The sequence below is a fragment of the Staurois parvus genome, unplaced genomic scaffold (assembly GCF_062004578.1).
Source record: "Staurois parvus isolate SC_StPar_1 unplaced genomic scaffold, SC_StPar_1.0 ptg000672l, whole genome shotgun sequence".
Lineage (NCBI taxonomy): Eukaryota > Metazoa > Chordata > Amphibia > Anura > Ranidae > Staurois > Staurois parvus.
The window spans coordinates 1,345,663-1,367,817 of NW_028318468.1; the positions used below are offsets into that span (position 1 = coordinate 1,345,663).

At 41.6% G+C, this 22,155-nt stretch overlaps 1 protein-coding gene across 3 annotated transcripts in view; it reads right to left on the reverse strand.

The window, feature by feature from the left end:
- Nucleotides 1–18,451, reverse strand: part of ZUP1 (zinc finger containing ubiquitin peptidase 1) — a 37,898-nt gene extending 19,447 nt beyond the window's left edge. The window contains exons 1-4 of one of the 3 annotated variants that reach the window (XM_089652156.1): nt 18,341–18,451; nt 11,849–12,540; nt 10,270–10,380; nt 53–171 (exon numbers count right to left, since the gene is read on the reverse strand). In XM_089652156.1, coding sequence (XP_089508282.1) covers nt 53–171; nt 10,270–10,380; nt 11,849–12,497 — 879 coding nt within the window. In that variant the 5' untranslated portion in view covers nt 12,498–12,540; nt 18,341–18,451. The remainder of the gene's footprint in view (nt 1–52; nt 172–10,269; nt 10,381–11,848; nt 12,541–18,340) is intronic. The other 2 variants (XM_089652155.1, XM_089652157.1) reach the window with 2 other exon arrangements.
- Between the last annotated feature and the right edge of the window lie 3,704 nt (nt 18,452–22,155).

Genomic DNA, 22,155 nt, shown 5'->3' on the forward strand with positions numbered 1-22,155 from the left:
TAGTGTGAACCTAGCCTAAAGATCATTTTTGAAAAAGAAAAAAAGTTACTACCTGTAATTTCTTAAATTCCACCTTCTCTTTCTCAGACTCGTCTGCTCTTCTTTTTCTGTCTTCTTCATCCTGTAGCTGTCTGGCCATCATTAAATCTCTGGAAACTTTGTTAGGAGAAGCTAAGAAAAACAAATAATAAAGCAACTAGAAAAAGTAGAATCTTATGTAACTTGACACAAGATTACAAAAGATAAAATTTGCAGTGCTTTCTGCTACACAAACTTGATACACACAGCGCATGCAATAATGCAGAATATAAATATAGTACCACTCCCAAAATCTGGAAGACTACTACTAAAGGAAAAACACTATGAATTTTGACATCCTTTAATAGAAAAATGAAAGGAACTAGGTGGAAAATTGTTGGCTGAACAGTAGCTACATCAAACCAGATGCTGTCACTGGTCAGGTATTCTGACAGCCACCACTAGATTACAGAATACTATAGCCCAGCAGGAGGATTCATTCAAAAGCAGCACAAGGTACACACCAAGCACTGTTAGGCACAAATTTAACCCCTTCCTAGCCAGCATCATTGGTACAGTGTCAGTGTATATTATTAGCACTGATCACAGTATTAGTGTCACTGGAAATGTCAGTGGCAGTTAGTGTCAAGATTGCCTGCTGCACTATCACAGTCCCTCTATAAGTCCCTGATCACCACCACTACAAATATAAAAAAAAAAATAAGTAAATAAAAATCACTATATATATTCATTTCATCACTATATATATTCAATCATTTGTAGAAGTTCTAGATTTCACGCAAACCAACGGATATATGATTATTGGGATTTTTTTTTTACCAAAAATGTACAGTTGCAAGAAAAAGTATGTAAACCCATTGGGATTACGTGGAGTTTTGCATGAATTGGGCATAAAATGTGCTCTGAACCTCATCTAAGTCACAATAGAAGAACACAGTCTGCTGAACATAATACTACACAAACATTAGATGTTGCCATGGTTTAATTGCACATAACATGTAAACATTCACAGTGCAGGGAGGAAAAAGTATGTGAGGCCCTAGCTTAATGACTTCTCCCAGAGCTAATTGGAGCCAGGAGTGAGCCAACCTTGACTCCAATCAGTGTGATGATATTGGATGTGTTGCCGACAGCTGTTATGCCCTTAAAAAACACACACCTGTTTTGGGTTTACTGGCTTCAAGAAGCACTGTCTGATGTGAACCATGCCTCGCAGAAAAGAGCTCTCAGAAGACCTATGATCAAGAATTGTTGACTTGCATGAAGCTGGAAAAGGTTACAAAAGTATCTCCAAAAGCCTTGATGTTCATGTGTCCGCGGTAAGACAGACTGTCTACAAATGGAGAAAGTTTAGCACTGTTGCTACTCTCCCTAGGCGTGGTCGTCCTGTAAAAATGACTGCAAGAGCACAGCGCAGAATGCTTCATGAGGTAAAGAAGAATCCCAGAGTGTCAGCTAAAGACCTACAGAAATCTCTGGCACATGCTAACATTTTTGTTGACACATCTACAATAAGGAAAACATTAAACAAGAATGGAGTACATGGGAGGACACCACGGAGGAAGCCATTGCTGTCCAAAAAGAATATTGCAGCACGTTTGAAGTTCGCAAAAGAGCACCTGGATGTTCCACAGCACTACTGGCAAAATATACTGTGGACAGATGAAACAAAGATTGAGTTGTCTGGGAAGAACACACAACACTATGTGTGGAGAAAAAAAAGGCACAGCACACCAACATCAAAACCTCATCCCCACTGTAAAACATGGCGGAGGGAGCATCATGGTTTGGGGCTGCTTTGCTGCCTCAGGGCCTGGACAGATTGTTGTCATTGATGGGAAAATGAATTCCAGAGTTTATCAAGACATTTTGCAGGAAAACGTACGACCATCTGTCCGCCAACTGAAGCTCCGCAGAGGATGGGTGATGCAACAGGACAATGACCCAAAGCATACAAGTAATTCAACAAAACAATGGCTGCAACAGCACAGAATACGCCTTGTGGAGTGGCCCAGTCAGAGTCCTAACCTCAACTTGATTGAAATGCTGTGGCATGACATTAAGAGAGCGATTTACACCAGATATCCCAAGAATATTGCTACACTGAAACAGTTTTGTGAAGAGGAGTGGTCCAAAATAACTCCAGATTGTTGTACAGGTCTGATCTGCAACTACAGGAAACGTTTGGTTGAGGTTATTGCTGCCAAAAGGAGGGTCAACCAGTTATTAAGTCCAAAGGTTCACATACTTTTTCCTCCCTGCACTGTGAATGTTTACATGTTATGTGCAATTAAACCATGGCAACATCTAATGTTTGTGTAGTATTATGTTCAGCAGACTGTGTTCTTCTATTGTTGTGACTTAAGATGAGGTTCAGAGCACATTTTATGCCCAATTCATGCAAAACTCCACGTAATCCCAAGGGGTTCACATACTTTTTCTTGCAACTGTAGCAGAATACATTTTGGCCTAAATTTCATTTTCAATATCATTAGATGTGTTAGATTTCAGAAAGTAAAAAATATTGTGTGTTTTCTTTTTTTTTTATTATACATTTTCAGTCTTTTTTTCTTTTATGTAATAAAAAAATAAAATCCCAGTGGTGACCAAATACCACTAAAAGAAAGCTTTATTTGAGTTTAAAAAAAAAAAACAACATTCTCATTTGAGTACAAAGTTGCATGACTGCATATTTGTCAGTTAAAGTAGAGCAGTGCTGTATAGCAAAAAAATTGCCTGGTCAGGAAGGGGGTAAAAGTTTCTGGAGGGAAGGTGGTTAATGTCCAATTATTATTTATTACCCTGCATTCACATTTGAAAAGTGTATTCCTGGTGATTTTAAAAGCACTTTTTTCAGGTGTATTACAGACCTTTGTGTATTAAGCTCAGGACTTTGTTTCCTGGGCTGGGCAAGGGGAGGACAGCAATTCTATAAGAATTTTTCAGGCATAAAACCATACGTTAAAATGCGCATTTATAGGCATTCCCACTAAAGTCTGTGGGATCAAAAAAGCCCGACTATGCTCAAAAAGAGATCATGTACTTCGAGCGTAGGACGGAGAGCGAATAAGCATACAAGCGTGACAATGCACAATTAGAAAGAACGTGATTCTGCGTAGTTAGGCATAATAAGGTGTAGTCAGGCATAGGAAAACAAGCAGAAAAATACTCATGTGTGAAGAAGCCCTACATAGCTTGATCATCTCAAATGATGCAAGAATAGGTTAAAAACTTGTAAATATCACCAGAAATAATCTCCAGGACTTCCCTTTTATCCTCAACATATTACAATCAATGTTACTCTGCTTTTAAACACTGTTCTTTTCAGAAGTAGCACGGCAGAGTCGTCATTTATGCATGTAAGCAAAATTTTATCATTAACAAGATAGCAATGTGTGGCCACTCATCCTTAGGAATAGCTCGCCATATAAAGAAATTATACTTGCATGTCAATATATGCTGAGGTGTAAAGTTTCTTACTTGAATGAGAGCACAGTCTTTATAGGTTTAATCAGTTCCACGCCACCCTATAGCAGAAATACTACTACAGGGTGGCACAGGTGCGCAATTTCATGCACAGTTAGGTGCATATATATTTGGACACAGTCACAATTTTTTTTTTCTGGTATTTACCAAAACATATTCAAGCTATAGTTATATAATGGATATGTTCTATAAATGACCACCTTGAAATATTTATCCAAATGTCACTATATCGCGCCTGATGCAAAAAAGATTTTTAGCCTCTAAATAAAAATATATATATTGCTGCCACTATACCCTATTTCAAAAATCCAAAAAATGATAAGTATCACCCCTATTTTAGAGAATACAAGCGGCGCATACACTTCATAATGCTATCATCAAACATCAATTATCACTCATATATTATGCATTATTCTTTGTCTTCACCATTATTTCAGATATTGCCTTTGTTAAAGCATAATCAAGAGGATATCCATTAATTAGATCAGGAGGTTCCTCCAAGAATAGCCCACTCTGACGGGCGTGGCGTCAGACCCCAGTCCTTCTCATCAACTTGTGACCAAAGGACTAGCCAATCTAACACCGCGCTGCCACTTGCGTAACAATGCCACTCTCAGCTGCACCCTGCACAAAGATTTTCCAGCTCACTGGGCCACAATCTATGTGCCAACAGCCTGAAAGCGATTGTTACTGGGTCAGGTTAATTACGCAATTAACCCTTCACACTGCCACCACCACCTTTTTACAGAGAAGCAGGAAACACACAAATCTTAGCAGTAACACTATGATGTTTGAATAAGCGTCTGTATACACACTGTCACCGCAGACAGATGTATCCAGAGGTTTTAAAACACACAGTAGTGCTCTTCAGAGACAGTTTAGTTAGTTTGCATTAAAGGGCTTTAGAAACAGTTCAACACTTTTCTGAAAATAGGATTTATTACTAAAAAGGTCAAAGTGGTGCAATAAAAATATTTACAGAAAAGATATATATATATATATATATATATATATATATATAAAAAGAGAGAGAGAGAGAGAGATAACAGAAAGAAGTTTAAGAAGGTATGATACTTGCAGAAGTCCTGGTTTAAGCATCGTGAACAAAAGGGTACATTTTCACCCAAAGTTGGTTCCTGATGTTAAAAGGGAGAATCTCTTCATCTTTCTCTCCAGGCATGACAGCCTGGGAACCCAGCAGGGTGTCTCCTTAAAGCAGAGAACCGATCGCCTCATTTGGGGAGGGGTGTTTAGGTGGGGACTCAGACTGTGACCCACATCCCTCCCAAGTTTATACCATGGTTAATAACCTTCCATAGGTGCATGCAGCAGCCTAGCCACTGGCAGGTTAATATGCAGAATGATATTCTGAACGTCCAGACACCAGATATGACATATCCGGCTATGACGGATAACAAGATATAGCTTTCTACTCTCTGGTTGACGTTATCTAGGGGTGCAAGGTATCAGGTGACTCGCATTAAACTGACCTATCTGAATATATGCTTTGTTTTATTGTACCTTGTTCCTGCCGGGATTTATGAAATTGTATGAAAAAGTGGTTTCAAGTGGGATGTATGTTTTACTGCCACTCTGGAATGCTTTCATTTCCAGTGACAGATTTATAGCTTTACGACCAGGCCAAGTCAAGGGTCTGACAGACATCATGGAACCAGCTAATTGGGTTTACAACCGTGAAGTGTATCCAGCTGTGCCCGATGCCCCTGTGACCCCAGCATACACACACACCACATGCCATTCAAAAAAAAAAAAAAAAGGAAGGGGGGGGGGGGGAAGATTGATTTGGAGTGAGAATGACATTTGCAGAGTATGATCCAAATTATGGTTGTCATTGTCCATATCTGTGCGCACAATTATCACACATGCAATGATTGGTTGCCAGGATAATTCAAAAACTCCACCATATCATGAAAAGAGAAGAAAAATATCCGCTCCAATAGTATATTACCCAAGATAAATGGCTTTATTTGCTCCTAGTAATGCACTTACAAAATTAAAAACATCACCAAGCCCAAATGATAGGTCTTAGTGACAAGCAGATGCTGCATGGTGCTCTCACCACCTCCGGAACTGTCAGACAGAACGCCGTCACTTCTGGTTACGGATTTACGTTACTTCCGGTCTGCCGCACCGTCACGCCCTGACGCATTGTCATATCCTGACTTACTCATAGGGGTGACGGTGCGGTGCGGCTTAACGCTTATATCAAGAGACACTAATTCGATCACCAGACTGATAATTAAGCTTAATTGATTCACCTCCATCTCACAGGAAGTGATGTCAGTTACTGGCAACTACTAGGCTCCGTATTTATATTATAACAGGGCAAAACATATAAAACATCAATAATATAGTTTCCTTCCTTGATAACACAATGTAACAATAACAACAATATCATATGTCATATGTAATGACAACATACATGATACACAGATCTCTCCCATCAGAAAAACCCATTCACAACATCCAGACAAGTGAAAGACACTCTCCAGGAGGTGGGCGTATCATTGTCAAAGTCTACAATCAAGAGAAGACTTCACGAGAGCAAATCCAGAGGGTTCACCACAAGGTGCAAACCATTCATAAGCCTGAAGAATAGAAAAGCCAGATTAGACTTTGCCAAAAAACATCTAAAAAAGCCAGACCAGTTCTGGAAAAGCATTCTTTGGATGGATAAGACTAAGATTAATTTGTACCAGAATGACGGGAAGAAAAAAAAAAAAAAAAAAAAAAAGAGTGGAGAAGGCTTGGAACAGCTCATGATCCAAAGCACACAGCGTCATATTCTGCAATGACCAAGTCATTCACCTGATCACAACCCAATTGAGCATGCATTCACCTGCTGAAGGAAAAAACGAAAAGGCAGAAAGACCCACAAACAAAGAACAGCTGAAGACAGCTGCAGTTAGAGCCTGGCAAAGCATCAGAAAGGAGGAAACTCAGTCTTTGGTAATGTCCATGGGTTTCAGACTTCAGGCAGTCATCACCGAGTATCTCCGACAGGGGAGAGACCTGTATGTAAACAACACAGATCTCTACCATCAGCTCCTGCATATTGCTTTGTATGGCTCTGCATAGCAGAGCCATACAAAGCAGTGTGCTTACAGTGAAGCACACAAACACAGCCCACTTACTTAAACAGCACACAGTTAACCCTTTAATCGCTCCAGATGTTAACCCCTTCCTGCCCAGTGCCATTAGTACATTGTCAGTGTAGCAAACTTGCTCATCAGAGATGGATGCAGAGTCCCCCTTTTTATTAAAAGTAATCCTTTATCCTCCTTCCCCCTCCCTCGGTGAGAGGCACAGTGACAGATGTGTATGTGTTAAAAGTCACTGGCAGGTAGAGCAGCAGGGGGCCCAGAGCTACAAAGCCCCCCCACAGAGACAGAGCCTCTCAGAGACTCTCTGTCCAAAGAACCTGTGTAACTTTACACCTCGGGGAAAGATAACAGAGCCTTCTCAAGAGTTCAAGGCATTCCCCAGAAGCACAAACCAGATAACATTTTTAAAAGATCCAGTTTTCCCCTATGTATCTTGGGATATGAGCGATATACATAAAAACCAGACCTATCATCGGATGGTCGGTGAGCCGGCGAATCGTTTAGTAGGTCACTCCACTAGTTTCGCACGCTCAGGGAAGCCAAAACATAGAACTCGTACACCGTGTAACATACAATTTCATAATTCATCTCTAAATGATCCTTAGACTTATGAAAGATGCTTGTTCTGATTTTGGGCTCCGCCTGCCAATTCCTCGCTAAACAGAGATTGGCCAGTTACTCAGAGCCACCCCCTTGCTGGGGGACTTTAAAACACAGACTAGCAGGCCTAGAAGGGGAAGTTGAAGACATCTCCTATCTTTCCATCGTAACATAGGGAGATCAAAGACCCTTTCGCTCTGCAACTTGGATCTGCTTACATCAAAGGCTTAAATGACAAGTAACTTAACCCTTTAACTTCTCCGTTATCTCTTTGCTGTGCTGTTTTTCTATGCATATATATATATATCTTTTTCTGTAAATATTTTATTGCACCTGTTTAACACTTTCAGAAAGAAAGATTTATTACTAAAAGAGTCAAACTGTTTCTAAAGCACCTAATTGCAATTTACGAATTCCTGTCTTTTGAGAGACGCTACTGTGTTTGTTTAATCCTCTGCCCAATCGGCCTGCGGTGACCGTATTGGACAGGTGACTTTTCAACCATTACAGTGTATATTGGATAAAGAGAGTTTCCCCTTTCTCTGTACAAAAAGGGGTGGTGGCAGTGAAGGGTTAGTTGGGTAATTAACCAGACCCAGTAACAAGCGCATTCAGGCTGCCGGTGCGTCGATTGCGTTCCATTAGCTGGACAATCGTTGTGCAGAGCGCAGCTGAGTGTGGCATTGTTATGCACGTCACATCTCGGTCTGGATCGGCCAGTCCTTCGGTCACGAGTTTGGTGAGAAGGTCTGGGGTCTGACGCTGCGATCGTGACGTATTGGTGGTCGCGGTCGTGATATTGTCGCATGTTGAGGGTGGCAATCGTGTGATCGTGACAGTCAGTGCTTTTTATTAGTACTGATTACAGTATTGGTGTCACTGGGGATGTCAATGACACCAAGCCAGTTCCCCCCCAGTTTTAGAATGCCCGCCGCAGTCCCACAATAAGTCACTGATTGCCGCCATTACTAGTATTAAAAAAAAAAAAAAAATATATCTCACTCAAGTAAAAATGAAACTACAGATGGGGACGGAGCCTAACTATGGCGTCGTAGGAGAGCACGGAGCGGGTGCTCTCCGAGACCTCCACATTGCCCCAGATGCCTGAAGGGGTGTAAACCGGGGACCTACCTGAGAGCGGCAGGGCCCGGAGCGGAGTCGGCGGTCCTGAGAGTAGTGGAGAGGGCGGACGGTGACATCGGAGCTTGTTGGAGGCTCTCGAGGGGCTGCTGGAAAGGAGACGCGGTGTGACCACGTGGTCAGCCGTGGAGGAGTACTGGGTAGGGGAAAAGCCGGCCGGCGTCCGAGGTGAGAGGGAAGACGCTGGCTCACTACCCCCCCCAGCACATGAGCAATATCCCTAATGGACAGCCTGCTCCCCTGGGAATGATGTATACATAAAGAGGAGTGGGACTGAAAGAAGAAAAGACCCAGAGGAATCCCCCTGAAGAGAGCAACTGAAGTCTTTGGCTTGATGCTGGTTGTCTGGAGCTGTCTCAAGAGAAGAAAAAGCAAGCAGAGGGTGAGTGTGAGCAGCTTTAGTTGGCCAATATTGCTTAAAACAATGAATGTTGGTTTAAGGGGAAAAGAAGATATGTGAGGGGGGATTCCCTGGGGAGGATTGAAGGGGACAAGGAGGAATTAGCAGCCCCAGAAGAAGAAGGAGAATATTGTGAAAAAGTGGTTAATAAATCTGGGTCCCTGGCTTGCACTCTTTAATTCAATGTGGTTCCTGTATTTAAGAAAATAAGACGCACAGAACGAGATGAAGAATAAAAATGTAAAAAGTAGTGGGCTAAAGGGGTCTCAAACTGGTACGATAAAAAAGTATACGTCCCAAGGAAATGTGACTCCAGAAAGATCTCAAGGTATTGGTGAAAAAAGTGAACTGGAAATGAGCTTGGATGCTAGCCCTAGACTTTCCCTGGGAACGAAATATAATAGTCAACAAGGAACAGAAAATTTGGAAAGGAGAGAACTGGAAAGCGAACTACAAATACCAAATAAGAAAGATGGCAGATATGTTTAAAAATTTAGAAAAAACAATAAAACAAGATATGACAGCTATACGGAGTGACTTGGGGCATATGGTATTGAGGATGGAGGAGACGGAGGAAAGAATTAAAAATCATGACCAATTTATCTCCGGTTTAGAAAAAAGGACAATAGGTATTAGGAAAGAGCAAACAAAATTGCTTTACAAGATGGAGGTACAAGAGAACAGGGAGAGGAGGAAAAATCTTAGGGTAACAGGAGTTCCAGAGCTTGTAAAAGGGAGAGGAAATATGAGGCCTTGTCTGTAAAATTTTAAATGCCATAATGGATAGACCAGAAACAGAATTGGCTAACCTGGAAGGGGTTTTTAGAATTGGAAAGATTCAACAAGGAAGTGGAAAAGAGAAACCGAGAGATATAATTGTCCAATTCCAGAATCTGGGAGATAAAGAAGAGATATGGAGAACGATTAAGGGAAGATCAATTATTAAATATGGAGAAATGGATATACAGATTTTTGCAGATTTAACATCAGAAACATTATGGAGAAGATCTTTGAAACCCCTGTTAGAGCAAATGAAAAAACAAAATGTGCACTAGAGATGGGGTATTCCGGAGTGTCTAATAGGATGGAAGACTGGAGTTACAGCTTATTTGAGATTCCCGGAGGATTTAAGAGACTTCTGTGACAGACTTGACTTACAAATTATAGAGATTCCTGGCTGGGAGAAAGGAGATTATGGAGCTAGAGGAAAGGAAGATTGGCAGTTAGTTAGAAGGAGGAGATAGGGGATGGAGGGAATTTGCCAGTCCCCCCCAAAAATAAAAAAAAACTCAAGATGTAGGATCACACTAATGATGCAAAAAAGGAACAATTTTACTATCGGTATGAATTTCCATTTGGTTTTCACATCCTGTATGTCCTGCCTTTTTATGTAGGTAAGACACCAAACAGCTCTTTGCTGTCTCTCCCATACAAAAATCTCCATGTATAAAAAAAGTCAACATAGTAAACATCACAAACCTTTGTCATAGAGGGTTTCTTCCAAATGCAGATTTACGTGTTCTTGTAGGATTTGGAAATTAGCACAAACAAGAGAGCACATGGGGCATTCAAGCAGCTGCCTGGAAGTTCCTGACAAAGCAAAAAGGACTCTTTTAACAAGCATGATCAGCACATATATATAGCTCATCAATTCCAATAAATGCCAGTTTTCGGGCAATAATACAGTGCCAAAAATATACATTTTAATATTTGTTGACAATATTATACAGTAAACCTAGTTGTGCCTAGGTGATGTGCTCAGCAGTTTGTCAATACAGAACATAGCTCCGTCTTTCCTCTAATCACCTCTCACCGAGCTCTAACTGCAGCTCTCTGCCCCCTCCTCTGATACTGACAAATGCAGAAGGATTTTACCCAATATCAGCCCATTTGAAGGGATGTAAAAGAAAGAAGACTGCAGATAATGAAGTAAACCTTAGGTAGGAGGATTTGTTTCATCTCTGTGTATCACCTGAGGATATTCACTTCACTGGATATAGGAGAGGGTTTACAACTACTTTAAATAATGTTGCTGAACAATCTTTAGCATCTGACACACTTCCAAATGCCTGTTCTCCTGTCGCACTCTGTGTTTTTTTTCTACCAACCCATGTCCTCCAGTAAAATAGTAACCGCAGAGGGTGCCACAGAGTGTACCGCTGTCACAGTGACATCTGACACTACTGAAAGTGTTGGATATAGAAGGACTTTACCAACATCATCTTTTCTTTCTTTTCTCCATGGACTAGTATATTTTTTGTTTTGTTTTTTTATTCATATGAAAATGGTATTTAAAGTTAGCAAGGCTGGAGTTCAGCTTAAAGTGGTTGTAAACCCTCACAAATACCCAGTGATGTGACTAGCCTCAGGTGATTCATAGAGATGAAACAAATCCTACACAAGTAGTACCTGATAATTTACAACCCCTACACCTGTTCAAAGTTCAGAATTTACACAGATTGGGAATCTGAAGTTACATCAGTGGGGAGAGCTCTGAAAGCTGATTGGAGGGAAGGGACAAACCCCCCTCCACACAGCACACAGGAACACAGCTGAGGCTGTCAATCAAAGGCTGTGCCCTCCCCTGGCACCAGTTTTTCTTGGTGTCAAGAAAACTTTTCAGAAGTCACTAATGCTGATAGCAAAAGAATGAGGCACAAGAGAGAAATGGAACTTAGAGCTCTGGATTGTGACAAGTAAACACTATAGAGGGATATGGTTTGTTCATATTTCATGTCTGAGCTTTACAACCACTTTAAATTAAATCGTCCATAGGACATTATGTATTGTGATTTTTTTAAATGAGAATATTAACCAGGAATATTCTTATTTCAAGCTCAACCACAGTGCTGGTTACTATGTTTGGTAATAATCTAATATAAGATTGTAATTCTGTTTAGAAATGCCAGAAAACAGACAATCAGTGCTCCTAGGATCACATATGGATCCAAATTTGAACTAATTGATTACAGATTTGTCCAACAGTGGTCTGGACATAAACCAAAATGTGTCTGATATCATAAACGAATCTCTAAAAGTGAACATACTAAGTAATTACCTTTGGTAGGCGTGTCCAACAGTTCTGCATGTTCAATCTTCACATGGAGTTCAAGCTCTTCAACTGACATTTTCATTTCACAGCAAAATGGACATTCCATCACAGCATCCTCATTATAGTCAATGTGGTGTGCAGAGGCACTGGCTTGGGACCAACCTTCCTCATTAACTTCACTATTAAACTTAGTACTACACACTTCAGAACCCCCTGAAGACAGAGGTAAGCAGACAGATTCAGCACTACAAGCCATTGGTAGACCCCCCATTGTTTCACGTATGCTCTCTTCTAACTCTATACATTCTATCACAGCGTTCTGTTGTGTGCTATTGTTCTGTTCTGTGTTAAATGGCAAATTCAATTTGCAATTAGTTTGTTCTATATGGTCATTTATATTAGTTTGCGGACTCTCCAAGGTGCTGGAGGTAGAGGTCGCTACTTGGATTTTCCCGGATTCTTCTTCATCACTACTCCACGGTTCCAGTGTGTCTCTATGAGCTGTATTAATATGATAGCGGAGTTCATCGTATGTCAGTCCAGTAATGGTACAAAAAGGACAGCAGCAACCTTGTTCTATGTGTGCCAAGAGCAAATGGCTCTTCATAGCATCTTCAGATGGCAATTCTTGCGTGCATATATCACAGATGAGCATGCTGGAGATGACACATCCAGGTCAACACTATGATTAAGTCTGCCTAATATAAGAACAAAAGTGATAAATACCAACATATCTGTTAATTACACATTCAGCTACAGTACATAAACTGGTGTAAGGCCAGTGAACTACCTACAGTAGGTCTTTCCCCTATTACTGACTTACTATGACTTAATCTGCATTGTGTCTGTGTATAGAGGTAGCCATCTTGGTAGAGGCAGGGCTTTACTTCCTCATGTCAGAGCCTCCAGTAAGTAAATACTGACAGGACAGTAGTGACATCACTAGATCTCACTCCAAATCTACTGAGACCAGCAGTAAGAAGTAGGAGTGCCTTAGATCTCACACTGCAGGTATACAGCAATGATGATGTATGTCCAGGAGTGCCTTGGCCCACTCACACACCAGGAACTGAACAGATTTTTTTTAAGGAGGAATTACCAGATGGAAAGATATGTCAGAGTAATGGTTAGGCCCAATAAACTTGTCTACATGCCCCCCATAACATACAACAGCAAATCTTCACTTTCTGAGTTCAGATCCACTTTAAGAAATAGGCACAATCCTGATGGTTCGTTCATACTATGGTCTCATTTACACGGGCACTGAAACCTGTACAGCATGAATGCTGTGTTTGCCATCTGAAGCTGTGTGTAGGCAGCTATGGAAGCAAGTACAGCCGCACATCCAAATAGCAAATGCAGCAGTGTCTGTACAGCTGCTGCATTCGCATTCACATACATAGCTGCCTGCACACAGGTGACTTCACCTGCAAAAACAAATGCCTCATTCACACTGTATATGTCTCAGCACTTGTGTAGACGAGGCCTTAGAGCGGTGACTGGTGTATTTCTGACCTAAATAAATGCCAGTTACTGTAAGGGCACACAGAAAACAATGAATCACACCACAACGCTGGTGTGATGTGTGGTGTGGTCCAGTGCGAAAAAAAAAAAATGCAGATATGCGGCACTATTCCCCAGTGCAGTGGATGGCACGGCCTGTCACTGTAGTGCAGTGCAATCCATCACGTTGCTGTGTGTAGACATGCATGTCACTATGTGACAATTCCAAAAAAGTTAACAAAACAAAAAACAGTGTAGTGAAATTTTTCTTTTCACGGTTATGTCTCACAATACTGATTACATGTAATGATCAGTTGCATGTAAGCTGGTTATTATAAAGCAGGAGCAGCTCAGTGTACATTCAATAGACCTAGCATGTCTCTTCTGCAAGCGGTTTTTGACAAGGTAGGTTTAGTTCCACTTTAAATGTGGTAGCTGCATTTGTTTTCTTTTTTCTTTCCTTTATTTTCAATTTCACCTGGTGTTTCTGCTAATAACATGTCCTTTCTTAGGGTGTCTCCACTCTGGATGGAGGAGCAATGAAGACACCCTTGGACAACAGCATTGTCAACTCACACTAGCAGATTAGTAAAACCCTCCTCTCCTTTACACTCCAGGAAGCTGCCATCTTAGCTTCTGCTTGATCACAACTGCCATGGTGCTGCACATGTGATCAGTTATGGCACCAGCCATTTGATGGTTTGACAGTTCAGTTGAGAGCCAAGCAACTGTGACAGTTATCATTCATGTCATGCCTTGAATGTAACTGTTTGGGGAAACTGTTAAATGGATGAGTTTAGTTCCACCTTAAAGCTGAAGTCCTGTTAAAAAATTTTCTTGTACAATATTTTTATTATAGAAGATAAATTTACAACAAACATAAAAAGGTGGATACAGAGACCAAGAACCAGCTAACATTTTATAAGCAGTTAAATCCATAGTTTTTATTTCCTTTTGGGATCAAGATTTTACATAAATGAATAAAAGCGGATCATTGAAAGCACCCCTGTCAGTGTTAAATGGCTTGTCTCAACCCTCTAAAGCAGGGGTTTTTAACCTTTTAAAAAGCGAGGGCCACTTAAGTGATTTAATAACTGGTTGGGGGTCACAACGCAATGCATTTTCAATTTTTTTTGAATCGCATAATGAGCATTTTTTTCTGCAGCCACGGAATGCAAGCGTGGATATGTTGTCCCTCCTGTCTAAGTGTAAGACAGAATGTGACAGGGAAGCCGCACAGGCTCCCTGGGGCATGAGGCAGGATCCACCACTGTGACCCCTGACACTACACCACTGGTTGGGGGGGGGGGTAAAAACACAACTATGGGATTTTACCCCCCCCCCCCAAAAAAAAATAAACTGAAAAATGTACATAAGCCCTTACTGTCCTGAGCACCTACAAGGCTGCTTCCCCACTGATGCTCTGCAGTTTACCCGCAACGTGAGTGCAATGGAGTGCACCTGCGCCTTTCTTGTGGTTAGCCGCGCTCTCTCATAGACTATTATATCTTGCGGGCGTGGTGCACTTTCTGTAAGTGCACCAAAACTATGAGTGAGCTTCCCTGGTTTGAGGTTGAGGGCCACAGGTTGAGCACCCCTGCTCTAAAGGCTTGTTCACACTTGTGCCACTCTGTGAAGTGTGAGCTGTGGTGGATTGCTTCACGCGTGACCGCCATTCATTTAAGAAAGGATACTGCTGACTCCTGAATGCCTGCTTTTTTTTTTTTTTTGACAGCCCAACAGGCCATGTGAATGGGGATACCACGATGCAACCTTGCAGTTGTGGCATAGCACTATTCGCTTCAATATGTCACATTCGGTGGTGTTAATGCCCACAAAATGTGACAGAGGAATGCACTCTCCCTCCTAGATGCCTTTGCAGAATAAGGAAAGGGGTAAATATGCAGCTCAACCACATATTTTACAGTTCCCCAACTATAAGTGTAAACTAAGCCTTATTGCCACTTTTAGTGAAAAGATTGGTCTGTTAAAGGAAGGGGGGGGGGGGAGAACTGACAGGATCACCAAGAAATAAAAGAAAATAAAGAAATGCCTAGAAAAGAAAACTAATGCAACCACCACATCTAAGAACAGTTGAAGTCTGGGTTTGCAAAAAACAACAAAAAAACAAACATAAATACTCACCACTATGCTTTAGCATTCTTGTGATGCTGCAGCTGTCACGTCAGCTTAAAGACCAAGAACTGAGTGATCAAATGATGGCTGATCACTCAGTTCTCAGTCAGCTCGGAGTGGAGAGTGGTGACTGTCAGTCATTTTTCTTTGCTCTGCCCCTTCAGCGCTCACTGGAGCACCAGGCTGGGGAGGAAGGAGGTGCAGCTGGTGTTGGCTCTCGGCCACACACTGAGAGGTAGAGCCAGCTATCAATCAGGCAGCTGGGTGAATCCTGACATATGGTTAGGATCCTTCAGGAGCCTGGAGCTGCTCTGTGACATCGGCTGATTCTGGGTCACGAGAGAGCAAAATTAAGTGCACACTTGTAACCCACAAATATGACTGAAGAAAAAAAAAAACAAAAAAAAAAAAAAACACAAAAACTTTGGCCTTTCTATTAAGCTGCACAATAGTACATTTTTGTTTTGGGGTTTGGATGCCTTTTTAGGGTTCAGAAAGGTTACCTCTGCCTGCAATCTGAAACCTAAAAATCCAGGAGAAACGATATGACTCCACACTGAGCCAATCATAGAATGTTTCTTAACCACTTGATGACCAGCGATGTACCACTACGTTGCCGATCTCCAAGTGGTTATACAGAGATGATGCCTGCATCTGCTCATGTGTAAACAGCAATTGCCCCATGCATGTGAGGTATCACTGCGAATATCAGATAGAGGGAAGTAATTATATCGGCAGACCTCCTGCGTAACATTAAAGGAGTAACCTGTAAAGATTTTTAAAGCGTCGCATATGGATAAAAAAAAAGTATGTTTCTCGGATGGGCGCGTGCAATTTTAAAGCGTGACATATTATGTATCTCTTTAATCAGTGTAACATCATCTTTTTTATATTTTACCAAAGAATTAGGTATTATATTGTGTTTTTGTGCATTAAAATTTTAAAAATGTGTATTCTTTAAAAAAAATAAATAAATAAAAATTGCTGCGCAAATACCATGTGACATTAAAAAGTGCAACACCCAAATTATATTCTCTAGGGCCTCTGCTTTAAAAAAAATATACTTAAAAAGGCCTCACTGGACCCCACCAATCTTGGCAAACGAAGACCCATCTCTTTACTCCCTTTTTGCCTCAAACTCCTTGAACATCTAGTCAACAACCAGCTGAGCTGCCACCTTATTGAGAATAACCTTCTCGATCCCCTTTAGTCTGGATTTTGCCCACAACACTCCACAGAAACTGCTCTCCTAAAACTCACAAACGACTTGCTAACCGCTAAAACTAATGGTCACTATTCCGTACTTTCCGCTGCCTTTGACACAGTTGACCACCCCCTCCTCATCAAAAAAATCTATTTACTCGGTCTCCGTGACTGTACACTCAATTGGTTCGAATCTTACCTATCTCACCACACCTTCAGTGTCACTTACAACTCTACTTCCTCCTCATCTTACTGTCGGGGTCCTCCAAGGTTCTGTCCTTGGACCTCTCCCATTCTCAATCTACATTTCTTCCTTGGGTCAGCTGATAGCTTCTCATGGTTTCCAATACCATTTCTATGCTGATGACATACAGTTCTCTCTACTCAACTCACCCCATCAGTTTCCTCACGTAACAGCGATTTACTAACAGACATATCAGACTGGGTGTCACACCACTTCCTAAAACTCAATCTATCCAAAACTGAGCTCATAATATTTCCTCCCCCACTTGCCTCTTCCCCTGATTTCTTGGTCAGGATCAATAGCACCACTATCAGCCCATCCCTGCATGCCAGGGGTAACCCTGGCTTCTGAACTATCCATTCAGGCCCACATCCAATCCTTGTCCAAATCATGTCACCTCAACCTCCACACCATCTCCAGAATATACCCCTTTTTAACCAATGATACCACAAAGCTCCTAATTCACTCACTGGTTATCTGTCGCCTCGACTACTGCAACTCCCTCCTCATTGGCTTACCTTTACATAGGCTATCCCCCCTCCAGTCCATCATGAATACTGCTGCCAGGCTTATCCACCTTACCAACCGTTCAGTGACTGCTACCCCTCTCTGCCAATCCCTCCACTGGCTTCCACTCACCCAGCGAATAAAATTCTAAATTCTAACACCAACTTACAAAGTCATTCACAACTCTGCCCTCAGCTACAGCACCAACCTGGTCTCAAAATATCAACCAAACTGCTCTCTTTGATCCTCCCAAGACCTTCTGCTCTCTAGTTCCCGTGTCACCTACTCCCATGCTCACCTCCAGGACTTCTCCTGAGCTTCTCCCATCCTATGGAACTCCCTACCCCACTCTGTCCGGCTATCTCCTAATCTATCCACCTTTAGATGATCCCTGAAAACCTTTTTAAAGAAGCCTATCTTGCTTCTAACTAGTAAACTGCCTTTTATTTCCTCCATCAGCTCATCCCCCACAGCTATTACCTTTTGTATCACTCAACCCTTCCTCCTAGATTGTAAGCTCTAACGAGCAGAGCCCTCTGTTTCCTCTTGTACCAAATTGTATTGTAACTGTAATGTCTACCTTCATTTTGTAAAGTGCTGTGCAAACTGTTGGCACTATATAAATCCTGTATAATAACATGTTTAGGGGTTCTAAATGATTGTTCTAAATGATTTTCTAGCAAAAAAAATAAAAATACTGATTTTTACATGTAAACAAAGTGTCAGAAAATGCTTGGTCTTCAAACGGTTAATAAACAAAATATGAACTACTTGAACCCCAATATTAAAGATCTACCTTGTGTTACAGATATAAACACAATAAAACAGGCATTACATTGCTCCTACTAAACACACACAACTCCCACACAGTCACAACTCCCAGGCAGTAAGTGTCCATTATGTACCTATTACCTGCACTCCTGCCCCCTGGACCGCACACTAGACTAGACCACCACTGACTCTCCGTTTCACTTTCTTTTCCCTCAAATCAGCTGCGCAAATGGAGTGTCCCAAACCCCGCCCCGCCATAAACACATTTCCTGGGAAAGCCCACATACGGAAGTAGCCGAACGGCGGCCATTTTCTTGGAGACCACAGACAAAACTCGACCTGGATTACATTTTTATTTACAGAGTTCGCAAACTCAGCAAGCTAAAACGTGTACTGTATAGTGTTTAGTAATAAAGACAAGTTGTGCGTTAATGGCAGAGACAGTCTCTCAGTGTTCGGTCAGATAGTGGGCTCAGAGATGTGATGAATGATAGAAATGAAGTGATAATTTGTGTGGACTTGTAGCTTCCCACTGCCCTGTATTTGGAAGCCAATGTCTGTGCTTTAGACGTGTCCCTCTGTTAATAGTATGTTTAAACCTATGGCTTTGCATATTCAATCCTTCAAAAAAAATAAATACAGGCAGAAAAGTTCATGAAAAATTCACAGGATTAAGAAATTAAATTATTGTTTTTCAATCTAGTGAGTCAAGGGGTTTTCTTTCAGCAGTAATACTCAGTTCCACCAGCAGAGGTCCCCCCTGTGTCAACAGACTTACTATATTGTATTTATTTCAGGTATTTATATAGTGCCATCATTTAAACAGCACTTTGCATATACCAGGTGTACCTCAGTTTATGAATTTAATGCGTTCTCCGGGCCGTTTCGTATTGCAAAAAATTCATAAACTGAACCGCAGTTTCCTATAGGAATGCATTGAAAACCAATTAATCTGTTCCGGAGGTCAGAGAAAAATTTAAAAAAAGTTGCTGTCACTATAGGTCTTTGCCGGTTTTTAAATGTAATTACTGTTTTTTTTTTCTTCACTGTAGCTCAGAGAATCAGCTGTCACTTTCCCCCCAGTTAAAAGAAAGTTTCCTTTTAGCTTATTTACCGGAGTTAAATGAAACAATGTTTCCTTTTAGTTTATTTCCCCAGATAAAACAAAGAAAGTATCCTTTATCTCGGGGTAAAGTGACAGCTAATTCTCTGAGCTATAGTGAAGAAAAAAAAGCCAGCAATAGCATTTAAAAATCGGCACCGGCATACACTTCATATTGCGAAAAAAAATGCGTAAAACAATTGTAAACCGAGGCATTATTTTCAATGGATTTTCATTCGTAAACCATGTTATCTGATGCGTTTGCAAACTGAGGTACACCTGTATATTGTACATTCATCAGTTCCTAACCCTCAAAGGGTGTACGCAATCTAAGGTCCCTAACTTACATTCATACATATACTAGGGCCAATTTAGACAGAAGCCAACTAACCAGCATGTCTTTGGAGTGTGGGAGGAAACTCACGCAGGCACAGGGAGAACATGCAAACTCCAAGCAGGTGGTGCCATGATTGGGATTCAAACCAATGACCCTAGTACTGCCAGGCGGAAGTGCTAGCCATGCAGCCACTGTGCTGCCCTTATGATATTGACCAATTATCTGAATAAACTAGTCCAAGCGCTTTATAGATAAATCCAGTATTGGTCTTTTTCCTACATCCCTTAGGACATATATTGTATTTTCTCCAAAAATCAGGCAAAGAGAGTGCAGATAAAAGTGTAATACAAAAGTGTTCATTGAAAAAGGTTCAATCATAACTCCAGGAAAACTGTGCCTGCACTGCATGGTTTAACTGCTCGTTTTATCTCGGGACGCACAGAACGGTGCCCCTCACCTGATCCTTCGATCCTCAAAAAAAGACCACACCTCCCTAGGTCCATCAGTGGACTGTTCCGGTCATCCTCATGTCCAGAGCCGGTCTATGGGCATGATGACGTCAGCAACAGTCCACCGCACAAGATTGCTAGACTGGGGGGGGGGGGCAGGAGCATCACGAACCAGTCTTGTGCTTGGAGGGTCGGCAGATTAGGTAAGTATATCTACACTCTCCTCACCCCTAGACAAAATGGAGCAGCTAACCAATGAATGGGATTTTTTTCCCCCCTGGAATTCTTCTTTAAAAACAAATTAAAGTATAAGCACACTCACATAAATAGTGCTGCCACTCAGGACTAAGGATCTATAACAAAAACTTGGAGGGGAGATTGAATCACTTGTTCCCAGATACTGCTAAATGCATGTGCCCATCTCTCCCATACATCATAATGTAACCGTGCTTTGACTCCGTTCTACACACTTTTTCACAATATTACTTCGTCAGGGGTGTTTTTTTTAGAAGGATAGAGTTACACTTGGGGTTTTATTACACCTAATTTATTATTGATGTGTGTAGCTGTAGTATTTATTTATTTGTATTTTATATTTTTTTGGGACACATGATATTTGCTCAAAGTTTTTTTTTCTGTAATTTTTGCACTGAGCTCTGTTTCTGGTTCAATAATTTTTTATTACTGTTGCAAAAAAACCATACAGAATAATCCAAATTACCCACACAGGGAGCCAGACAAAATCTAGTCAATCATACATGAGCAAAGAAATGTGCAACAACTATTTTAACAAAGTGGAAACTAAAGATTGACCATACGGGTGAAGCCATTGGTCTGTATGTACTTTCTGGGCCCCGATGGATGCCTCATATGAATAACTAAACAAAATGTTGGAAAAGGGAACCAGCATACGGTCCTACAAAGAGAGGAAACGAAAAAGAAGTAGAAGATGGAGGAAAGGAGTACAGGTCAGAGAGGGGTAGAAAGGGGTAGGTCCTGCAGGCTAAGGTAAGAATTTCAACTTTTATAGGAGCTCAGGCTTGCCGAATGTAGCGTAGGGAGAGCGTACGACCACCAGGGCATCCACATTTTCAAAAATGTAGCATGTCTGTCTTGTAAGATGCTGGACATCTTTTCGTTAACCATCAAGGTGGTCAGCCTGTTCCATACCACTACAAAGGACACTGATGGTGACTTCCAAGCTCGAGATATGACCCACTTTGCGGCAATGAATAGATAGGTGGCGAGTTTCTGTTAATGTGAGAATAGGCCTGGGAGAGGGCAATGCAACAGTGCCAGTTTTGCGTCTTTGTGGATTGGGATATGGAATAGTGTGTGAAGGAGGCTGAATACCTGAGACCCAAACCCAGTTAATAGTGGGCATGGCCACCAGACATGGAGAACATTCCCCCGTTGGCCACAGACTCTGAAACAGCTATCATCACAAAAGGGGTTTAAACCTGCAATGCGGGCCGGAACCCAGTACCATCTCAGGAGGACCTTATAGGCTGCCTCCAGAGTGTTAGTATTTAGAGAGCATTTGGCAATGGAGGACCAGGCTCCACTCCAGTCCTCAGGATCAATGGGGTACCCCGAGTCTTGCTACCAATTGGATTTATAGGATGTAGACGGGAAGTTGGTAACTGCATTCAGGGAGGAATAGATCGAAGAAATAGTACCCGAGGCCTCAGGGGAATGCTGGCAGATGTGTTCAAAGGCCGTAGTGCGATACAGAAAGGTCAAGTTACACCTCAGGGAGGTCACCCAATGTAAAACCTGTACATAACGAAAAAATTCTGTGGGTGGAGCATCATAAGTCTCCTCGAGAGGAAAGCCTGGGAGTTAAGGAAATTGCGGACCTGAGAGAAACCATAGGTGGACCACCACATAAACGCTTTGGGCTGCTCTCAGCCTGGAGGGAAGAGAGGGTTGTTGAGATGAGGGAGCAGTTGGGGAGCTCTAGAAGTAACCAAAAGGGGATGTCTGTTGAAGTGTAAAGGAGAGAGAACTGAGAAATGTGTACTGCCATGTAATATTTGGTGACATTAGGAACTCCCAAGC